Source organism: Ostreococcus lucimarinus, chromosome 14 (assembly GCF_000092065.1).
Source record: "Ostreococcus lucimarinus CCE9901 chromosome 14, complete sequence".
NCBI classification, from domain to species: domain Eukaryota; kingdom Viridiplantae; phylum Chlorophyta; class Mamiellophyceae; order Mamiellales; family Bathycoccaceae; genus Ostreococcus; species Ostreococcus sp. 'lucimarinus'.
In genome coordinates this window covers 690,815-708,927 of record NC_009368.1, presented here as the reverse complement: position 1 = coordinate 708,927, position 18,113 = coordinate 690,815, and the positions used below count along the sequence as shown (strand labels likewise).

Here is an 18,113-nt window from a genome sequence, read left to right as displayed (position 1 = left end):
TAAACCCTAAACCCTAAACCCTAAACCCTAAACCCTAAACCCTAAACCCTAAACCCTAAACCCTAAACCCTAAACCCTAAACCCTAAACCCTAAACCCTAAACCCTAAACCCTAAACCCTAAACCCTAAACCCTAAACCCTAAACCCTAAACCCTAAACCCTAAACCCTAAACCCTAAACCCTAAGCATGAGGGAGGGAGGCGCTTCGGGAGAAGTGCCGTAACCGACCGGCTAGCTAATACTTATTACACCTCACCCTAGGTTCTCTGGGTCGTACTAAACCCGAAAAGTCACTAGCATTCGCATCCTTCCTGTGCACCTTCACGACACCCTGCGGCCATCACTCATCGACCAGCACGGCACCGCAAACAGAATATAGATACATGAGATATTCATCGTTGGCGTGGCGCTACATTTCATCGTCATCGTTCTCCGCGACTGCCCGTGCGACTTTCGTTTGATCGACATCTCGATAGGTGATCGACATCTCGATAGGTGCGGTTTGGGGAGGCGACGACGGCGCGCTGGGAGACCGGGGCCGACGACGGCGGCGCGTGGGGAATCGTATTGTGGCGCGATGATCGTTTTGTTATATTCGTCGCTCTGTTTCCTATCGTTGCTAGTCGCTATATTCGCCGTCTTTGAAGCACTCGTCGATGCGCGCGTCGATGTAGGTCCGCGGCGCGCTCGGACACGACGCGTTCACTGGACACGCCGCGCACGCCGGCGCTTTCGCGTGGCAAAATCGTTGTCCAAGCGCTATCAATCCGAGCGTCGCGGCTTCCCATTCCTCTCTCTTGACGCGCGCCTGCACCGACATGCGCACACTTTCCACATCGTCGCCCGCTTGCGCCCAACCGAGTCTCTTCGCTACGCGTTTTACGTGCGTGTCAACGACGATTCCCGCGAAGCCGTCTTCGTCGCCGCCGTACGAAACTGACGCGACTAAGTGCGCGAGTTTGTCCCCTACACCAGGCAACGTCTTGAGTGCTCCCACTGTGCGAGGTACTTCGCCTCGAAACTTGTGCCGAATGACGTCTGCGCACGCTCGAATATACTTCGCCTTGACGCGGAACAAGTTTAACGTCGACAGATGTTGCTCGAGCTCGCGCGTCGACATCGCCGCGATCGCCTCTAGCGTCACTTCTCTGTCTAGCGTAGAATCTCGCAACGTTTCGAACGCTCGCAGCGCCACTTTGTCCAAACACTGCACGCTCATGAGCGCGGCGACGAGGCACTGCCATCGAGCTTGCGGACGCTGTCGCAGCGAAACCATGAACGCGTGAAACGCGTCGACATCCGAGGTCGATGCGTTCTGCGCTCGCCACACCCGAAGTGCGTCGTACGTCGTCTCGAACGTGTCCTCGATGTCTTCGTCACCGCGAAAGCATTCCGTCGCCGCGTCAGCCGCGTCATCGTCAAACTCAACGACTTTTCCCGTCACCTTCACCGCTCGCCCCGCATCCATCCTGAACGCGTCCACCATGGCGAAGAAGTCGTTCGATGTCTTTTCCGCGGTGACCGTCATGTCGCGCCGCCGCCGACCGACCGACGCGACGACCTTTGCGGCGATATCCGGCGTTCGAGGGGAATCAAGCAAACATCCAACTTGGACGCGTCACTTCGCGTTCGCCGTCAGCGAGTCATGGGGTGGGTCACGCTCGCCACCGCGCTGTCGCGCAAGATGGGCTACAAGACGTCCAAGTTCGTGAAGATCATAGATTGGAGACTGGCGCTTCTGAACGTCGCGCTGCAAGCCGTCATCGTGTTTTACGTCGTCTATGCTCTGGTACGCGGGAAGACGTACCTGCGGACCGAAGTCCCGATCGGTCGAGTGACGAACTGGGGGAACGGGAACGACGACTTTTACACCGCGCAGGTGGACGCCGCCGCCGCCACCGCGGCGACGACCAAGACGTACACCGACGGGAAGACGTACCCGGTGCTGCCGTGCGCAAGCGCTGCGTCTGCGACGCTGAATTCGTCGTACGCGTTCAACTATGACACTGCTTGGGTGTACGACAACGTCAAGTGCGGTTACTTGACGCCGGATGAAATCATCTCGAAAGAACCGGCGGGAGGTATGTTCATCACGACGCACGTGACCGAGACGATTACTCATCGCTCCCTGAAACCCTCTGGTAACTGCGTGGCTTATGGCGGTTTTACGAACGGTGCGGGCAATGTGGACCCCGTGAGCGTGGCTGGATCGAACGGCGTTTGCTATTATGAGAGCGTAACCGATTGGTTGACCATCGGCGCCGAGCACTCGAGCATCGGGATTTCTCATGAGTTTGACACGCTCTCAGGTCTCGCGAATGCCGCGAATCCGAAGACGTACGTGCGCCGACCCGGATCTTCGACGAATTTGAAAATTATCCCAGCCGGTCAGTACATCTCTCTCAAGCTGAAGGATATTCTCGACGTCGCCAACATCGACCTCGATAAGACGTACAAAGATCAAGTGGCGTTCGCCGGCAGAGACCCATCCGTGTTTTACGGCAAGGGCGGCAGCGCGAGCGTGACCCCCATGGCCCGTCTCGCTGGTATGCGCATCAACGCGAAGCTTCAGTACTACAACTACAACCTGCACACCGCGAGCGCTTCGGACGACATCTCCGACGGCGATAGTCCGTATGCCGTGCTCGAAATCGAGCCTTCTATCGATTGGACGTCCAAGGGCCAGCGCATCCAGTACCGATCGACGATTACCGACCTCGACGATCCCATCGACCTGGACGATGGGAAACCGACAGGGACATTTATCAACATGTACGCTTACGGCGTTTTCATCGACGTCACCACGAGCGGAATCATTGGTTCGGTGAACTACGTGTATTTGATCAACGTCCTCGTTTCTGGTCTCGTGCTGTTGAAGGTCGCGGGCTCGATTTGCGATATCGTCGCGATGTACGGACTCGGTACGCGTTCACTCGTCTACTCCAACCACATGTTGGAGCCCGCGAGCTTTGAACGCGAAGCCGCAAAGTACGCCATCCAAGGCGCGATGGCGGTGAACTCCTTCCGCGCCGCGGACACCAAGCGTAGCGGCGACGGTTTGGACATTGAAGAAATCTACGAACTCCTCGTCGAGGCGTTCCACAGCGTCGACGGAATGTCTGTCGCCGAAAGGGGATCGGAAAATTTCGACGCGGACAAGTTCAAATCGCGTCGTCTCACGCTTGACGAGTGCAGACAAATGTCCAAATACATCATGCTCACCGCCGATCGCCACGCGCAAGAGCGCTACGCCAAGGGTTTGCCGCGAATGTCTTACAGTCAACTCAAGAACGTGAAAATCGATTTGGAAGAATGGGTCGAGTTGACCACTGAAGGTCCGATGGACAACGACATGCTGAGGAAGATCATCAGGATGGACAAAGAAGAGCAAGCGCTCGTGAAAAAGATGCGCGAGTACTTTAACGACGAAGACGGTAACGAATGATACTGTGAAACTCAATAAATATGATACCGTGAAACTCAATAAATGATACCGTGAAACTCAATAAATACAGCCATCCTTCTACAAGTTGAAATAATATAATTTACCGTTGCTAATTCTACAGTATCATTCACACGAGTACCGCCCATTCGCCGACGTCCGCGTCGTCGGATATTTTGACGGCTTCATCGCGCCGTTCGCCTTGTGCATCCTCAACGACGTCGTGCGGGCCATCGCGAAGAACGAGATAGTCCCGGAAGACGCGATCGTACGACCACGCGAACGACTCACAACCACACTGACTGACACTTAATACCGCTAATTCGCCTTCATCCGTGACTAGCGCGTCGACGTCGACGTTGGTCGCGCGTATCCTCGCCGCGAACGCGCACGCGATGAAAGCGTACGCGCCTTTCGCGTCCGCAACGAGGTACCGCCCGTGCGCGCGCGCGTTAGCCATGACGACGCTTACGAACGCGTCCGGAAGCTCCTCTGCGAGCTCCCTCTCCAACGTCGCGCGCGCCGTCGCGTCTTCTTTTTCAGCGTTGCCGCCAAATAAACACAGCGAACCGACGAAGTGTGCCGCGGGATATCCAGCCGTTTTCCGTTGAAACACGAACGTCGATGACGACGGATCGTCGCTCGCGTCGCACACCTCGATGATGACCACTGCGGCAGAACCTACTTTCGACGCCGCGCGCAGTGCGCTCGTCACCGTCTCGGCGTCCATGCCTGGCCGTCGGACCGTCGCGCAGTGACGAGTGATGGCTGGAGATTTGCTCAGTGCGCGACGCGCGATGAACGCTGACGGACTCACGGAGAATACGACACCCACGCCCGCTATGGATGCGCGCGAGAGAGATGCGACGACGCGCGCGATCGTGGAGACGCGAACAACATCGAGTCGGCAGAAAACATCCACGGCGGGGGCTCTCGTGCGCGCTCTGGGACGGTGGAAGCCGATGAAAACGCCCAAGACGACTGGGACGTTGATGTTGTACTGCCTGGGAATATACGTGGCGTTTTACGCGCGCGCGCCGGTGGAGATAACGCCGACGATGCAGCGGCGTTACGACGACGCTTTGCGACGCGTCGACGAAGAAATCGGCGAAGCGTTAAGACGGGTATCGTCGTCGTATTACGACGCAGAGCGCGAGTTGAGGGCGGTGACACCGTTTGGGTGGCGGTTTACGGCGACGCCCAGTCAGCGTTCGCGAATCGAGCAAGCGAAGAAACGTCAGAGAGACGCCGCTCGAGCGTTACGAGTCGAGGAGCGGAAACGGGACGCCGCGATGCGCGAAGCTCGTTCTGAGCTTGGTCTGTGGTCCGAGCTAGGCGTGGGCGACGCGAAGGCACTGTTTAAGCGAAGCTACGAGCGTGGGAAAGTGTTCGCGACGCGCTCGACTTTTTGGGACGGGTTACATTTGATGCTCCGCGGTAAGAGCGACGAATCGACGATATCGTTCCTGTTGCGATGGGCGTTTATCGCCGTGAGCAATTTCACGATGGGAATGCTCAGCGCGATATTCTCCTACGCATTTGCGTTGCCAGGGCTCATATCTTCATTTAGCACGTCGATTTGGTCCGGCGTGGCGTTCTTCCTCGTCGCGTTGGTTTCGGCCGTGAGCGTCGTCGCGAGTGTTCTCGCGCTCTTGTACGGCGGGGCCGCGGGCGGCACGTTCGCTCTCGTTAAATACGCCGGTCCAGCACTCGCTCGTCTTGACGAAGCGGAAGATAGACGCCGCGCTCGAATCGGGCAACGCGCGGCGTATGGCAACTACGCCCACCAGAACGCGCGACAGCGCTACCACGTTGATTGAAGTATGCGCGCTCTAGTGGCAATGAAGAATATAACAAAACGATCATCGCGCCACAATACGATTCCCACGTTCGGTGTTACACTTTCTGTGGTGACGTCGAGGGCGATACGTTCGTCACGATAGCGAGTGCGCGTGAAGATGTAGTACGCACAACCCTAGGCGCGCGCGCGCGCGAGAGCGGGTCGGTCTGATTCATCCCACTAAAAATTTCAGACACGTCCCATCCCACTAAACTAGTAAGATTTCATGGACACTTCAGACAAAAACCCCGAGAGAGGCAAACCCGTCCATTCGTCGATTACAAGGGAAGGCTACAGGTCGATGGACGCCGAGTACCTCGTCTATTCGTCCACGGAGGCGAACGAAGTCGGCGTGCGTTTGATCTCCGCCACGACTTCGCTCGTACGCTTACTTTTCTCGGGCGACACCGCCGGCGGTCCGTTCTTGTGCATGTCTCGATTTTCGTCCGCGCTTTTCTTCAAGCTCTTCTGTCTAACGTTTTCGAGGTACTTCAATTCAGGATATTCCGTCGCCGTGTACACTTGCTTCAGAGCGTTGATACCGTCGACCCACTCCCTGGCGCTTCTCCCATTGCCTTTGAGAGGAATTTCCAAGTCTAACCCCACCAATCCCGTGCCTGCCAGTCCCGCCGGCGACGCAAACGCGGCTGGCTCGTCTACGACGGGCTCGGCCTCCTCGGCCTCGCCGGTCGCGCATTTCACCTTTTTCGTGAGTTCTTTCGCCTCGCGAATGGACGCAGCCTCAGCTTTCAACTCTTGTTCCGTGGAAAAGACTATGGTTAAACATTTGCTCGCCGACAGCGAATGAATTTCTTGCGCCCTGGCGCTCTTCGCCTTGGTAGTTTCCTTTGCATCCTGCTCTCGAGTGACGCCCATGGTGAAGTGCTTCGTGCCTACGGCGGCGAACGCGACGTGCGCGATGTTCAGGGTGTGTACGGGCTTGGATTTCACCCCGTGCTTCTTGTGAAGCGTGAATATTTGTTTGTAACCGTGGTAACGCAAGTAATACGTCTCGTCCGCCTTCAACGCCGCTTTGGAGTTTTTTGTATGACAGAAGAATTTCACTCCTTCAAGGAGCGCACGCTTCAACTCTTGCGCGCGTCGCTCGCGTTCGAGCATGACCGTATCTTTGACCATCGCCAATTCGCTTTTGAGCTTCTCTATGACGCTCTGCGAATGATCCCTTTCGCTTTGGAGAAGCGTTCTCAATTTCGCGAGTTGGAAAATGTGCTCTGCGGCGGATCCTAACGCGTCCTCGTCGTCTGACTTCGCCGTCCCAAGGCTGTTTTGTCGCGATGCAGGTGATAACGCACCGTGACCAGAGCTCATCGCGCTTCTTTCGCTGAAAACGTCGGCAGTATCCACGTCCTCGTCCTCGTCCTCGTCCTCGTCCTCGTCGTATTCTTCATCGTCGTCGTCGTCCTCGTCCTCAGACGCGTCGTCTTGCTGCTTGAGCGGCGCCGACGAACGAGACTCAACCACCGCAGGTTTCAGTGGGTTCCATCGCTCGATTGGAGGGAGAACTTCCCATTCTATTTGCGCTATCGTGGACACCTTTCCGCTGACGCCGTACTTAGACTTGGCCGCGTGCGAGCCAAGAGAAAGCGACGCGTGATGCGTCCCGGTGTCGGATCGTCTGTGCGCCCCAAACACTGCTTCACCGACGACGAACACGTCTGTACCGACGGCGGCTCTGTCCATGATGCGCACGCGCACCGTGCCCACGTTCATCGTGCTATCCTCTGTGGATTTCCAATTCGTGTCCGCGGGCAAAGGAAACGCCATAGCTCCGCCGTACTCCATCACCTTCGCTACGGGTCTCGTGCACGTCTTACGACGAATTCCGTTGAACGACACTTCGACCCAAGGGTACCCCGAGCCCGTGTTCTTCGGCATACCCTTCACAGACACGATTCGACACACCAAAGTACCGCCCGGACCGAGGAAATCGGCGCTCGCCATCTTTCGCAGAAACTTCCCCTCGACGTCAATGTACAAACGTCTGGGCTCGAGAAACTTTTTGCAAATCACCTCTTCTAGCTTTCCCATGATCCATTGATACAAGCCCGGGATATCGGCCACGGGCAATCCCACCGGGCGAACCGACACGTCGACTTTCGGCGCGCCGCGAAACGAGACGTCTACGCCCGAGACGCCGGGCACGCGTTTAGTGAGCCGGAAGCCCATCAACACGCGTCCACGCAAGCCGAAATCGGTCAGGTGAATCGGCACGCGCAGCGACGGCAGCGCCGCGGCGAGTTTGATCTTCGTCATCAACCGTCCGTGCGCCGCGTCGGCGAACCAGTCGACGTTGAACTCAAACTGCAAGTAATCGAGCGTCGGGTTGTATCGCACCGTGTACAACTGAATCTTTGGTGGCGTCGAGCCCAAGGTGAGATCCGTAAGCGTCACCTCCTTGACGAAATTCGGCTTAGACGATCCCAAACCTTCGATGATTCCTCGCAAGACGTCCGCGGCTTGCGCGTCTGCGTACGTCCCCGCGGTGGAGCTCCACAAATGTCTCAAGAAGTGATTGATCCACTCCATCGCCCCGTGTTCCACCGTCGTGAACTGTGAATCGAGCGAGTGTTTCATCTCCGCGCTCGCCAGCGTCTTTCGCATCTTTCGGCGCCACTTCCTCGCCAGGTAGTTCCCCACGACGAGCGCGCACACGAGCGCCCAACACGCGCCTTCCCACGTGAACGCGAAGAACCCGAGCAGTTGCCCCGCGAAGTCCACGACCACGCGCGGCGTCGCCTTCACCGCCGCGTCCGCGTCCGCGCTCGCGCTCGTCGTCGCGCTCGCGCTCGCGAGCGCCCCCGCGGAGCGTCGAATCGCGTCCGACGCGCGCGCGAACGTCGAGCCGCTCGCGGTCGACATCGCGATCGATCGACGCGGGCGTCGCGACGCGTCGACGCGGCGTCTTCGCGATCGCCGTCGCCCGCGCGCGTCGAAATCCCGCCCGCGTCGCCGTCGTCGTCGTCGTCGCGATTTCGCAGTTTCGCCGTCCGTGTGGTGCGGTGGGCGTCGTCTTTCGGGACGACGGATCGGTGCCGCATTCGACGCCCATTTAAGCCCGTGTGTGATGTTTTCATCTGTGTATAAAAACACACACCCGCGACGCGCCGACGCGCGCGATCGTCCGTCGCGTCGTCGCGCGCGTCGTCCGCACACGTCGACGAACGAACTTTGCGCGATGTCGGCGCGATCGGCGCTCTTGAGATGGACGAAGCAAACCACCGCGTTTGCGCCCATGTGCGTGACCGCGGTCGGCGCGCGCGCGTACTCCACCGGTGCGACGACGACGATGTGATGCGATGGCCCGCGCGCGGACGTCCGAACGTCATCCGACGCGCGATCGAACGCTCGGGCGCGCGTGTGAACCGCGATGAAGGTCGAACTCGGCGCTCGTGGCACCGATGACGTCGCGCGAGACGCACGAGCGCGGACGCGCGCGCGAAACGACGCCACGGGCGGGACGCGGTGTGGATAGAATGTTTGGATGGGCCCCTTGCGCGACGCGCGCCAAGGCGAGGCGAGGAGACGGGACCGTGGACGCGATGACTGACGAGCGCGCCTCGTGCGTCGCGCGAACAGTGATTGAAGGTTTGAAGTACATGCCTTCGCACGAATGGACCAAGGTCGAAGGTGATATCGCGACGGTCGGCATCACCGATCACGCGCAGGTGAGACGACGACGGGGGCCTCGATCGCGGCGAACTCGGGCGAACGAACACTCGCGCGCGCGCTCGTGACGTCGCGCGAACGCGACGCACGGGACAATAAATCGATGCGCATTCGTAAACTGACGCATTCGCGCAACGCATTCGACGACAGGCTGAATTGGGTGACATCGTGTACGTCGAACTTCCGGAAGTTGGCTCCAAGGTTGAGGCGAAGTCGTCCTTCGGCGTCGTCGAGTCTGTTAAGGCGGCTTCCGACGTGTACTCCCCGATCTCTGGTGAAGTCATCGAAGTGAACGAAAACTTGAACGACACCCCGGGCATGGTTAACGAATCCTCCTTTGCGGATGGCTGGCTCATGAAGGTGAAGATGAGCAATCCGTCTGAGACTGACTCGATGATGGATGCGGCCGCGTACGAGGCTTCTTGGTAAGTACACATTCACATTCCCTCGAGCGCGCGCGATGCAAACGGCATGCGCGTTAATGCGAACGTGAACGCGCGAAATCCCGACCACTTTTGACTGACGAGCGTCGTTCTCTTCTTCTCGCGCAGCCAATAAATCGCGCGAGCGCGACGATTTCCGGCGCGGAACGCCTCAGACACTTCCCTCGACGCTTTCGTCTTTCTGACGATCGTCAAGCGAGCGTAGGACGTATGTAGCGTGTTTAAATTACATTTGCGATTCTTCTAAGCTCGCGCGTGCTCGACCGAGTCGACGCGACGGCGGCTCGCTCGAGCCGCCGCGGAGCGCTCGTCTTCACTTCACTCCCGAGCGCATCCGAACGATTCGAGCGCGCGGCGGTGTCACACATCGCGCGATGGCGAGCGTTGGCGCGCGCGTGATCGACGTCGAGCGCGCGTCGTCCGCGCACGACGCGTCGTCGTCGGAGTCGCAGCCGCGACGATCGTCTCGATTCGCGTTCGCCGCGAGTTCGAGCGCCGAAGACGACGGTGCTAAGGCTCGAGCGTCGCACGGTTATCGCGGCGGCATTGAGTTGTATGCGACCACCAAACGCGCGCGTCAACATCGTTGCAACGATAGGCTCGAGGACGTGGTGCAATCGTTGTTTGAGGGCAATCCTCTACTGACGACGCCGCCGGCGTGGTCGTTGTTCGTCAAGTGCATGCGAAGCGAAGTCGGGGACGAACCGCGCGACCCGTTTTTGTATCACACACCGCAGTGGTTGGAAGATGCGCGAAAGCGTGAGAAGGAGAGACGCGGACGAGGTTGGTTCGGCGGCGGTTGACGAGAACGCGCGAGCGCCGCGATAGCACACATAGCGTTATAAATCAATTCGATGACATAGGCCTACTTTGATGAGATCCATTTCGGGGCGACGTTCTTACCGGCGAGCCCGAGGCATTCGAGCGTAAACGCGTGCTCGAACGCGGTTTGCTTGAAGTGCTGATATCTGTCGCTCGCGCTGAAGTGACCGGCGCTGAGATCTGTCTTGAGCAACACGCGCGCACCATTTTTGACGGCATCGCGCAAACGAGCGGCGTACTTGGCGGATTCCCAATACGCGACGCGCGGATCGTACAATCCCGCGGTGATGAGCACATCCGGGGCAACCTCCATGGGTCGTATGTTTTCCATAGGCGCGTACTTCATCATGTAATCGAAATATTTCTCGACGTTCGGATTACCCCACTCCAGCCACTCGCCCGTGGTCAAGGGAATCGAGGGATCGCACATGGACACCATGACGTCCACAAACGGAACGCCCGCAACGACGCATCGGAATAAGTCCGGCCGCATGTTGAGCGTGGCCCCCATGAGCAAACCGCCGGCGCTCCGACCGCTAATCGCGAGTTTGCTCGGTTGTGTCCACCCCGTGCTCACTAAATGTTCGGCGACGTCGATGAAATCATGAAACGTGTTGAGCTTAGTGAAGTACTTGCCTTGCTTCTCGTACCACTCGCGTCCCATCTCTCCACCACCACGAATGTGCGCTATAGCGATGGTAACGCCGCGGTCCATAAGCGGCACCGCCGTGCGCATGAAAGCCGGATCGTTGCTTATACCGTAAGAGCCGTAACCCTCCAACAACAGTGGTCCTCGGTGCGCTCGCAAATTCGTTTTAAACGCGATGGACACCGGAACCTTGACGCCGTCGCGCGCGGTGACTTCGAGTCGCATCGTTGTATACTTACTCGTATCGAAGCCCTTCACCGGAGTCTTTTTCATCTCCTTCTTTGACTTGGTGTTCATGTCGTACTTGTACACTGTGCGCGGCTGATTGAGCGAGGAATACGACACGTAAATCTCGTTTGTGTCCCACACTTGATTGGCGCCGACACATCGAAGCGTCTCACCGGCGACGCTTGGGTACACGAGGGCGTTTTCGCTCGGCCACTCCGTCTTGTGCCAGTCGACCACCTCGCCGCTTTCCTCGCTCAGACGCACGACCCACATCGCGCTGAAGCCGTTTTCGCGACCATCGATGACGAGGTGGTTCTTACAGGCGAAGAAACTTTCGAGCGTGCGTTTATCGTCGTACGCGAACACCGGCGCGCCGGCGCCGTCGACGACTGGCACCCAGTTGTCTTGCCCTAAGGCGTCGACGGGCGTCATCAAGAGCTCGAAATTTATCTTCTCGTCCTTGTTCGTCAGCACGTAAAACGTATCGCCTCGATGTTCCAAGTAGTACCGATGGAGTGGCGATCGCTTTTGCACAAGACGCACATCCGGCGCCGCGTCCGCGGCGTCCAAATCGATGACATAACACTCGTTTTCTTCCGTGGATTCAGACTCGAGCATCATGTATCGTCCGCTCGACGTTCGCGAGAACCCGACGTTAAACAACTCGTCAGGCTCTTCGAGCACGCACACGTCGCTCGATTGCGGCGTTCCCATGGTGTGGCGCCACACCTTGTCCGGGCGATGAGCGTCGTCCATCGTCGAGTAATACACCTCGCGATTGACGCCGCCTCCCCAGCTCACGCCGCCCGCGCATCCCTCGAGGACGTCGTCCAAGAGCTCATTCGTATTCAAGTCCTTGAACCGAACCGTGTACGTTTCGAACCCCGTGGCGTCGATGGCATACGCTAACACGTCGTGCGTGGGCGACGGCTTGAACCCGCCGAGCGAGCAATACTTCATCTCGGCGGCGACCTCGTTGACGTCCAAAACCTTCTCCACGTGCTTTCCATTCGCGCGCTCGCATCGATAAATGATCGGATACGCCTTGCCCTTTTGCGTCTTGACCCAATACTCGTGACGATCGCCCCACGCGAAGCGCACGTCCACATCCGTCTCTTCAATCGTCGCGATGATTTCTTCGTAAATCTTCGTCTCCAATTTTTTCAGATGTTCAGTGTGCGCTTCCGTGTACGCATTTTCCCGCTCCAAGTGCTTTAAAATCTCATCGCTCTTCCGTTCGTCGTCTCGCAACCAAAACAAATCGTCCTCTATCGTCCGCGCTGGATCCATCGCGTCCTCGCCGCGGTTCTCGCCCTCGACGACGCCAAACTTTACGAGACGCGTCTCGCGCCTCGCTCGAGGTTTCTCCGGCGCGTTCGCGTCGTCCGCGTACGCGCGCCGCGCGTTCGCGTCCTCCGCATCGTTCACGTCGTCGTCTCGCCCTCGCTCGCCCCCCCCGTCGCCGCTTTCCTTCGTCGCCGCCGCGCGTTCGCCGCGCGTCTTCGTCCTCGTCCGCGACAATCTTCGCCCCTTCGGCGCGTTCGCGCGACGCGCCAGGATCACCGCACCGGCCACCGCGAGCACCATTCGAGCGATCGCTCGCATTCGCGCCTCGCCCGCGCGATTCGACGTCGAGCGCGCGCGCGACGACGACGCGCGACGGACGGTGACGAACCGTCGGTCGGCGCGAGACTCGACCGGTCGACCAGTCGCGCGTCACACGGACCACAAAACCCCGTCCCGAGGCGCGCACGTGACCGCTCGACGGACGCCCCGCGCGTCGTCGCCAGACCGTCTCTCCGCGACGCGAGCGAACCGCCGACGTCATGGTGCTCAAGACCGAGAAGTGCGCGTTCAGCGGGCTGCGCGTCTACCCCGGCCACGGCACGCGCCTGACGAAGATCGACTCCACGACGTTCCTGTTCCTGAACGGCAAGTCGAAGAAGATGCACGCGCAAAAGAAGAAACCCGCCAAGTTGGCGTGGACGACGACGTACCGCAAGGCGCACAAGAAGGTGAGGAGGACGACGCGACGAGGGATCGATGTCGAATATTTCACCTCTCTCGCTCGCGCGCGCGCGAGGCGCGGGAGAACGCGCGCGCGGCGTGCGAGCGCGCGCACCAGCCATCGGCGATCGTCGTTAGGGCTTCGGCGAACGATCGTCGTTCGCGACGACCGACGCGCGCGGCGATGATCGCGCGATCGAGTGACGTCGATGATTGACTGGATATTATTTCGTTTTCGCGACGCAGGACATCGAAGCTAGCACTCGCACGAAGAAGCGACGGGTGAACAAGAGCGCGTTCACGCGATCTTTGGTTGGGGCTTCCTTGGAGGTGCGTCGACGACGAGCGACGCGCGCGGAGAGACGTCGAATGGACGGCGCGCGATGACTATGGGTGGAGTCGAGCGCGAGGCAAGGCGATGCGGTCGTCGACGCACGGTCAGGGCGGCCGTCGCGATCGATGGATGCATCGACGAACGCGACGCGTCGCGCGGCGAGGGTTTCAAATCGCGAGGCGAACCGACGCGAACGAGAGACTGACGAGTGGTGATCATCACCGCAACTTCACAGGTGCTCGCGAAGAAGCGTAACGAAAAGCCGGAAGTGCGCGCCGCGGCGCGTGATGCGGCGCTCCGTGAGATTAAGGCGCGAGCGGCGAAGAAGAAGGGCGCGAAGAAGTAAACGAGCGAGCTCGCGCTCGTTCACAATCTCTTAGGATTTCTTAGCCATCCACTCACCACCTTGCGATGTGGGCGTACGTGTATGTTATGTTGATACACATCGTGAATCGCACCCACATCGCGAATCCCGCCCGTCGCGTCCGTCGCAGAACGCCGCCGGCGACGCCCGCGCTCGCCAACCGCCGCGCGGCGCGTACGACACTTCGCGACGCCGCGTCGTTCGACTCGCGATGTCCCTCGCCCGAGTCGACGTCGCGGCGTCCCGCACGCTCGACGCGTCGACGTCTCGCGCATCTCGCGCGTCTCGAGCGTCTCGAGCGCGTCCGAGCGCGACGGTTCGAGTGCACGTGCGAATGTCCACGCGCCGACCGACGACGCGCGCGCGCGCGGACGACGGATTCGCACGCGACGACGACGAGGACGACGGCGCGCACGATGACGTCGCCGCGAACACCATCGTGGTGTACACCAAGCCCGGATGCTGTCTGTGCGACGGTCTGAAAGACAAGCTCGACGCCGCCGTGGACGCCGCCGCCCGCGCGCCGCCCGGCGCCTCGCTCGAGTGCCTGCGAGATTTCGCGCTCTGCGTCCGCGACGTGAGCACGAACGCGGCGTGGGCGGAATCATACGCTGGAAGCGTCCCGAGAGTGTTCGTGCGCGTCGCCGTCGACGCGGCTTCCACCGAACGCTCGAGCGTCGTCTCGCGAGAGTTCGCGCGCCCGCCGCCCAAGCGCGCCGCCGCGCGCGTCGCCGAAGACTTGGCCTCGCTCGTTCGCCGCGCGTGCGCGCCCGCGCGCGCGGGATGGACGGTCGTCACCACCACCGCTTGGGACGCGCCTTCGTCGTCGTTTTAGCGCGCATTTGTAAGAGTATGTAGTCGCCTCGTCCTTCTCGCGCGGCCGCGAAAACCAAATAATCAAACAGCGGGCGACGCGCGGCCGGTTCGTGCGCGTCATCGAACACATCTTTCGAGACGCGCGACGTCACCGCAGTCGACGACGCTCGGTCGTGCGGACGCGTCGGGGCGCACGCGTTCGAGTCATCGGTGCGTCGAGCGATGCGACGCGACGCGACGACGCGCGCGCGACGACGACGACGATCGGTCGCCGTCGAAAAGTTCGCGCCGATGGAATATGCGACGCGTTCGCGCGCGGTGCGGCGTCCACGGTGGACGCGCGCGCGCGCGCGTCGGGGAAACGCGCGAAAGACGCGCGCTCGAAACGCTCGAGTGGACTCGGACGCGCGAATGGACGCGAACGGGCGCGGCGGGGACCGGGACGGCTCGCGGCGAGGCGCTTGTGGATAGTGACGGGCGATCTCGCGAACGCGCGGGCGAGGATGCGAGGGAAATTCCATCGTGGCGAACGAGCGAGCGATGGCTGCGATGTGAACGCATAGAATGATGGATCTGCCAGCGAGGAAGGCGTTGATCATGGCGCATCGACTGACGTGTGGTGATTTTTGACGCGCTCGTAGGAGACGAAGGAGACGCTCGACATGGTGGCTCAAATCGCGACGGCGTCGGCGCAGATGGCGCAGTTCTTGGCGGAGAACGTGCGATTTTCTGGTAATGATATGATACTCTTAGGGTCGAACATGATCGCGTGCGCGTTCGTGTACTACTTTTTGCGCTTCTTAAAGCTTCCCGATCACTCGTGGTACTTGACGCTGTACTCGTCCTTTGTCACATCCTTCGTCGGGTTGTACTTGTTTTACCACGTCTGCCACGACGGGTTCACGGCGACGATTGACAACGAAACGGATTTGTCGCGATACGCCGCTATATTCTTCATCGGTTACTGCATCATGGACTTGTTTCTCGGCAGCATGCACTACGAAAACTTGCTGACGTACGACGACGGCTGGACGCACCACTTTTTGTACATCGCGGTGTGCGCATACTTGATTCACGACGGTCTCACGTCCTTGTTTGCCATTGCGCTCGTGGAAGAGCTGCCGATCATGTTGTTGGCGTTCCACGAAGTGCAAAACAAGCAGCGACCGAGCTTGCTGTTTGGCGTCTTGTACTTTCTCACCCGCATCGTGTTCCACACGGTGTTGATTTACAAGGCGGCGCAGTTCTCTACTCTTGTGTTCACCGTCGGCCTCAGTCTGTTAATGCTGCACGTAAAAGAGTTCCAGCGTTGGGTTCGTGGATACTTGATGCGTTCGCACGGTCGTAAGCGCATGCCTTTCAAGGGGAAGCTCGTGCTCTTCGCGATGATGTTGGCGGCGAACACGATGGCGCACGCCTACGCGGCGTACGACTTGGTTTACACCAAGTACACTCAGCCGCCGTCGGTCCCAATTATTGTCATGCACGCGACCATTCTCTTGATCTTTATGTATCGTTTTGGCGTCGTTGTGCACGATGTGTACACGCAAAACTTCATCATGACGTCCATCGGCCGCAAGAAAATCATCTACAATATTTCTTGGGAAGATCCCGCGGTCGATCACAAGGTGATGCACATGAACGACCAAGACGTGGTTCTGACGATCTCTTCCGCTGGCTGCAACGTTCTGGACTACCTGTGCCAAGGTCCGAAGAAGATCATCGCCGTCGACATGAACGCCGCGCAGTTGCACACCCTCGAGCTCAAGCTGGCGTGCATTCGTGCGTTGAACTGGGAGCAGTTCTTCGACATTTGGGGTCGCTCGAACTACAAAGTGTTCACATCTGTCTACGAGTCCAAGTTACGCCCGCTGCTCAAGCCCGAAACCGCTGAGTTTTGGGATGACAATCACAACTTGTTCCGAGACAACTTCATGTACGCCGGCACGTCTGGTCTGATGGCGAAAATTTTGTGCTTTCCGCTGCGCCTGTCGGGCATGCGCAGACGCGTGATGAACCGCGAACAGTTTGAAGATAGTCCGGGCGGCATCTTTTTCTGGTTGACGTTGAAGTTGTGCTCGATGACGTTCTTGTGGAGTTGGATCGCGCCGCTAGGCGGCGTGCCTCTCGAGCAACTCAACTTGTTGAGCCGCAACCCGGAGGTGTTCGCCGATCGCTTGGTGGAAGTCCTCAAGGTGCGTGTGTGGAAGCCTAATAACTACTTCTACTACGGCTACATCGTCGGTGAATTCGCTCCCGATTGCTGCCCGCGCTACTTGGAGAAGAAGAACTTTACCAACCTGAAGAAGAGAGTCGACCGCGTCGACCTCTTCCACGGTACCTGGGCTGATGCCGCCGTTCGCGAAGGCCCGGGCTCGATCACCATCGCTTCGCTGCTCGATTCCATGGACTGGATGCCGGCGGAGATGATTGCGGAGAACATTTCAAAGGTGGTGGCGAACATGGATAAGGAAAAGGGTCGCATCTTTTGGCGTTCGTTCGCCGATTGCGTGCACTCTCCGGTGCTCGCGCATCTCGATGGAACTCTAGTACCAGATTACGATCGCGTTGGCTGGTATCTCACGCAGTTTATCGCGCCTACGCCGAAAAACTATAATCCGGAGATGATCGTGCAAAAGGGCAGCGGTCGCACGTTCACGAACTCGTTCGGGGCGGATGTCTCGGTTATGTTGGCGATGGCAAAGCAAGGCTTGAGCAAAGTGAAGGATGTGCGCGAGTTCTACAAGAAACAGGGCAAGAACTACGACGGTTTCCGCGAGGCGTTGTTACCCGCTCGTGATTTGTTCATGCGCCACGTCATTCCGTGGGCGAAAGAACCGAAGACTTGGATTTCTGTCGGCTGCGGCACGGCGCGCGACGTTGAGTTCGTCGTCGGTCACGTGAGAAAGTGCAACACCAAGGTGTACTTGTGCGATTTATCTGACGCCCTACTTGAAATGGCGCGCGAACGCGTGATGGAGCTCGGTCTCGCGCCTCAAGTGGTCTTCGTGGAGGGTGACATCAACAGCGCCGCGGTGAAGAAGAAGTTGCCCAAGCAAGCGGATTTGGTGACGTGCTCGTACTGCTTGACGATGATTCCCGATTGGAAGAAGGCGTTGAAGACCATGAGTGATTTGGTCGCCCCTGGTGGTAACCTAGCGTTGATTGATTTCGTCACTCGCGAGGGTAGAGAGCGATCCTGGGATCAGCGATTATATAAGTGGTGGTTCGCCATGGACGGCGTCTTCTTCAACAAAGAACACCGCAAGTGGTTGTTGTCGAACGAGGACTACAAGACCGTGTACTACGCCGAAGAGGAAGGGCGCGTGCCGTACACGCCTTATCGCCCGACGCACTACATGTTTTGCGGGGAAAAGCTGGCGTGATCGCCGGCAACCGCGCACTAGGTCCCGCTCGAGCGCTTCGACTTTGACTCGGCGCCCGCCGCGCCGCGCCCTTCTCGTCCGCTCATCTTCTCGAC

At 59.1% G+C, this 18,113-nt stretch overlaps 11 protein-coding genes across 11 annotated transcripts; 7 read left to right on the top strand and 4 right to left on the bottom strand.

Annotated features, from left to right (window-relative positions):
* Positions 1 to 682: 682 nt before the first annotated feature.
* On the bottom strand, positions 683 to 1,240 carry OSTLU_9118 (predicted protein; the record flags this gene model as incomplete). The annotated part of the gene is made up of 1 exon (XM_001421326.1): positions 683 to 1,240. A coding segment is annotated over one exon (558 nt), but the record flags the coding sequence as incomplete, so codon positions are not given.
* A 398-nt stretch (positions 1,241 to 1,638) lies between these two features.
* Positions 1,639 to 3,541, top strand: OSTLU_25572 (predicted protein). Its single transcript, XM_001421505.1, has one exon. It carries the CDS (start codon positions 1,646 to 1,648, stop codon positions 3,443 to 3,445), a length of 1,800 nt encoding a protein of 599 aa, XP_001421542.1. The 5' UTR covers positions 1,639 to 1,645; the 3' UTR covers positions 3,446 to 3,541.
* A 31-nt stretch (positions 3,542 to 3,572) lies between these two features.
* OSTLU_18235 (predicted protein) lies at positions 3,573 to 4,172 on the bottom strand (the record flags this gene model as incomplete). The annotated part of the gene is made up of 1 exon (XM_001421325.1): positions 3,573 to 4,172. The coding sequence occupies one exon, from the start codon at positions 4,170 to 4,172 to the stop codon at positions 3,573 to 3,575; it is 600 nt and encodes a 199-aa protein (XP_001421362.1).
* Positions 4,173 to 4,228: 56 nt separating this feature from the next.
* Positions 4,229 to 5,473, top strand: OSTLU_27676 (predicted protein). The gene has a single exon (XM_001421504.1). The coding sequence runs from the start codon at positions 4,240 to 4,242 to the stop codon at positions 5,260 to 5,262; it is 1,023 nt and encodes a 340-aa protein (XP_001421541.1). The 5' UTR covers positions 4,229 to 4,239; the 3' UTR covers positions 5,263 to 5,473.
* Positions 5,474 to 5,603: 130 nt separating this feature from the next.
* OSTLU_27675 (predicted protein) lies at positions 5,604 to 8,162 on the bottom strand (the record flags this gene model as incomplete). The annotated part of the gene is made up of 1 exon (XM_001421324.1): positions 5,604 to 8,162. The coding sequence occupies one exon, from the start codon at positions 8,160 to 8,162 to the stop codon at positions 5,604 to 5,606; it is 2,559 nt and encodes an 852-aa protein (XP_001421361.1).
* A 680-nt stretch (positions 8,163 to 8,842) lies between these two features.
* Positions 8,843 to 9,398, top strand: OSTLU_27674 (predicted protein; the record flags this gene model as incomplete). Its single annotated transcript, XM_001421503.1, has 2 exons — positions 8,843 to 8,968; positions 9,120 to 9,398. The coding sequence occupies 2 exons, from the start codon at positions 8,843 to 8,845 to the stop codon at positions 9,396 to 9,398; spliced, it is 405 nt and encodes a 134-aa protein (XP_001421540.1).
* A 580-nt stretch (positions 9,399 to 9,978) lies between these two features.
* Positions 9,979 to 10,137, top strand: OSTLU_9952 (predicted protein; the record flags this gene model as incomplete). Its single annotated transcript, XM_001421502.1, has 1 exon — positions 9,979 to 10,137. A coding segment is annotated over one exon (159 nt), but the record flags the coding sequence as incomplete, so codon positions are not given.
* Positions 10,138 to 10,340: 203 nt separating this feature from the next.
* Positions 10,341 to 12,491, bottom strand: OSTLU_10035 (predicted protein; the record flags this gene model as incomplete). The annotated part of the gene is made up of 1 exon (XM_001421323.1): positions 10,341 to 12,491. A coding segment is annotated over one exon (2,151 nt), but the record flags the coding sequence as incomplete, so codon positions are not given.
* Positions 12,492 to 12,937: 446 nt separating this feature from the next.
* Positions 12,938 to 13,798, top strand: RPL24 (Ribosomal protein L24, component of cytosolic 80S ribosome and 60S large subunit; the record flags this gene model as incomplete). The annotated part of the gene is made up of 3 exons (XM_001421501.1): positions 12,938 to 13,126; positions 13,365 to 13,448; positions 13,688 to 13,798. 3 exons carry the CDS (start codon positions 12,938 to 12,940, stop codon positions 13,796 to 13,798), a joined length of 384 nt encoding a protein of 127 aa, XP_001421538.1.
* A 352-nt stretch (positions 13,799 to 14,150) lies between these two features.
* OSTLU_27670 (predicted protein) lies at positions 14,151 to 14,651 on the top strand (the record flags this gene model as incomplete). Its single annotated transcript, XM_001421500.1, has 1 exon — positions 14,151 to 14,651. The coding sequence occupies one exon, from the start codon at positions 14,151 to 14,153 to the stop codon at positions 14,649 to 14,651; it is 501 nt and encodes a 166-aa protein (XP_001421537.1).
* A 643-nt stretch (positions 14,652 to 15,294) lies between these two features.
* On the top strand, positions 15,295 to 18,018 carry OSTLU_27669 (predicted protein; the record flags this gene model as incomplete). The annotated part of the gene is made up of 1 exon (XM_001421499.1): positions 15,295 to 18,018. The coding sequence occupies one exon, from the start codon at positions 15,295 to 15,297 to the stop codon at positions 18,016 to 18,018; it is 2,724 nt and encodes a 907-aa protein (XP_001421536.1).
* Positions 18,019 to 18,113: the final 95 nt, after the last annotated feature.

Excerpts from the sequence above, each read along its gene's own strand:
- OSTLU_27676 (XM_001421504.1), top strand. The coding sequence starts at position 4,240 with ATGAACGCTGACGGACTCACGGAGAATACGACACCCACGCCCGCTATG.
- OSTLU_25572 (XM_001421505.1), top strand. The coding sequence starts at position 1,646 with ATGGGGTGGGTCACGCTCGCCACCGCGCTGTCGCGCAAGATGGGCTAC.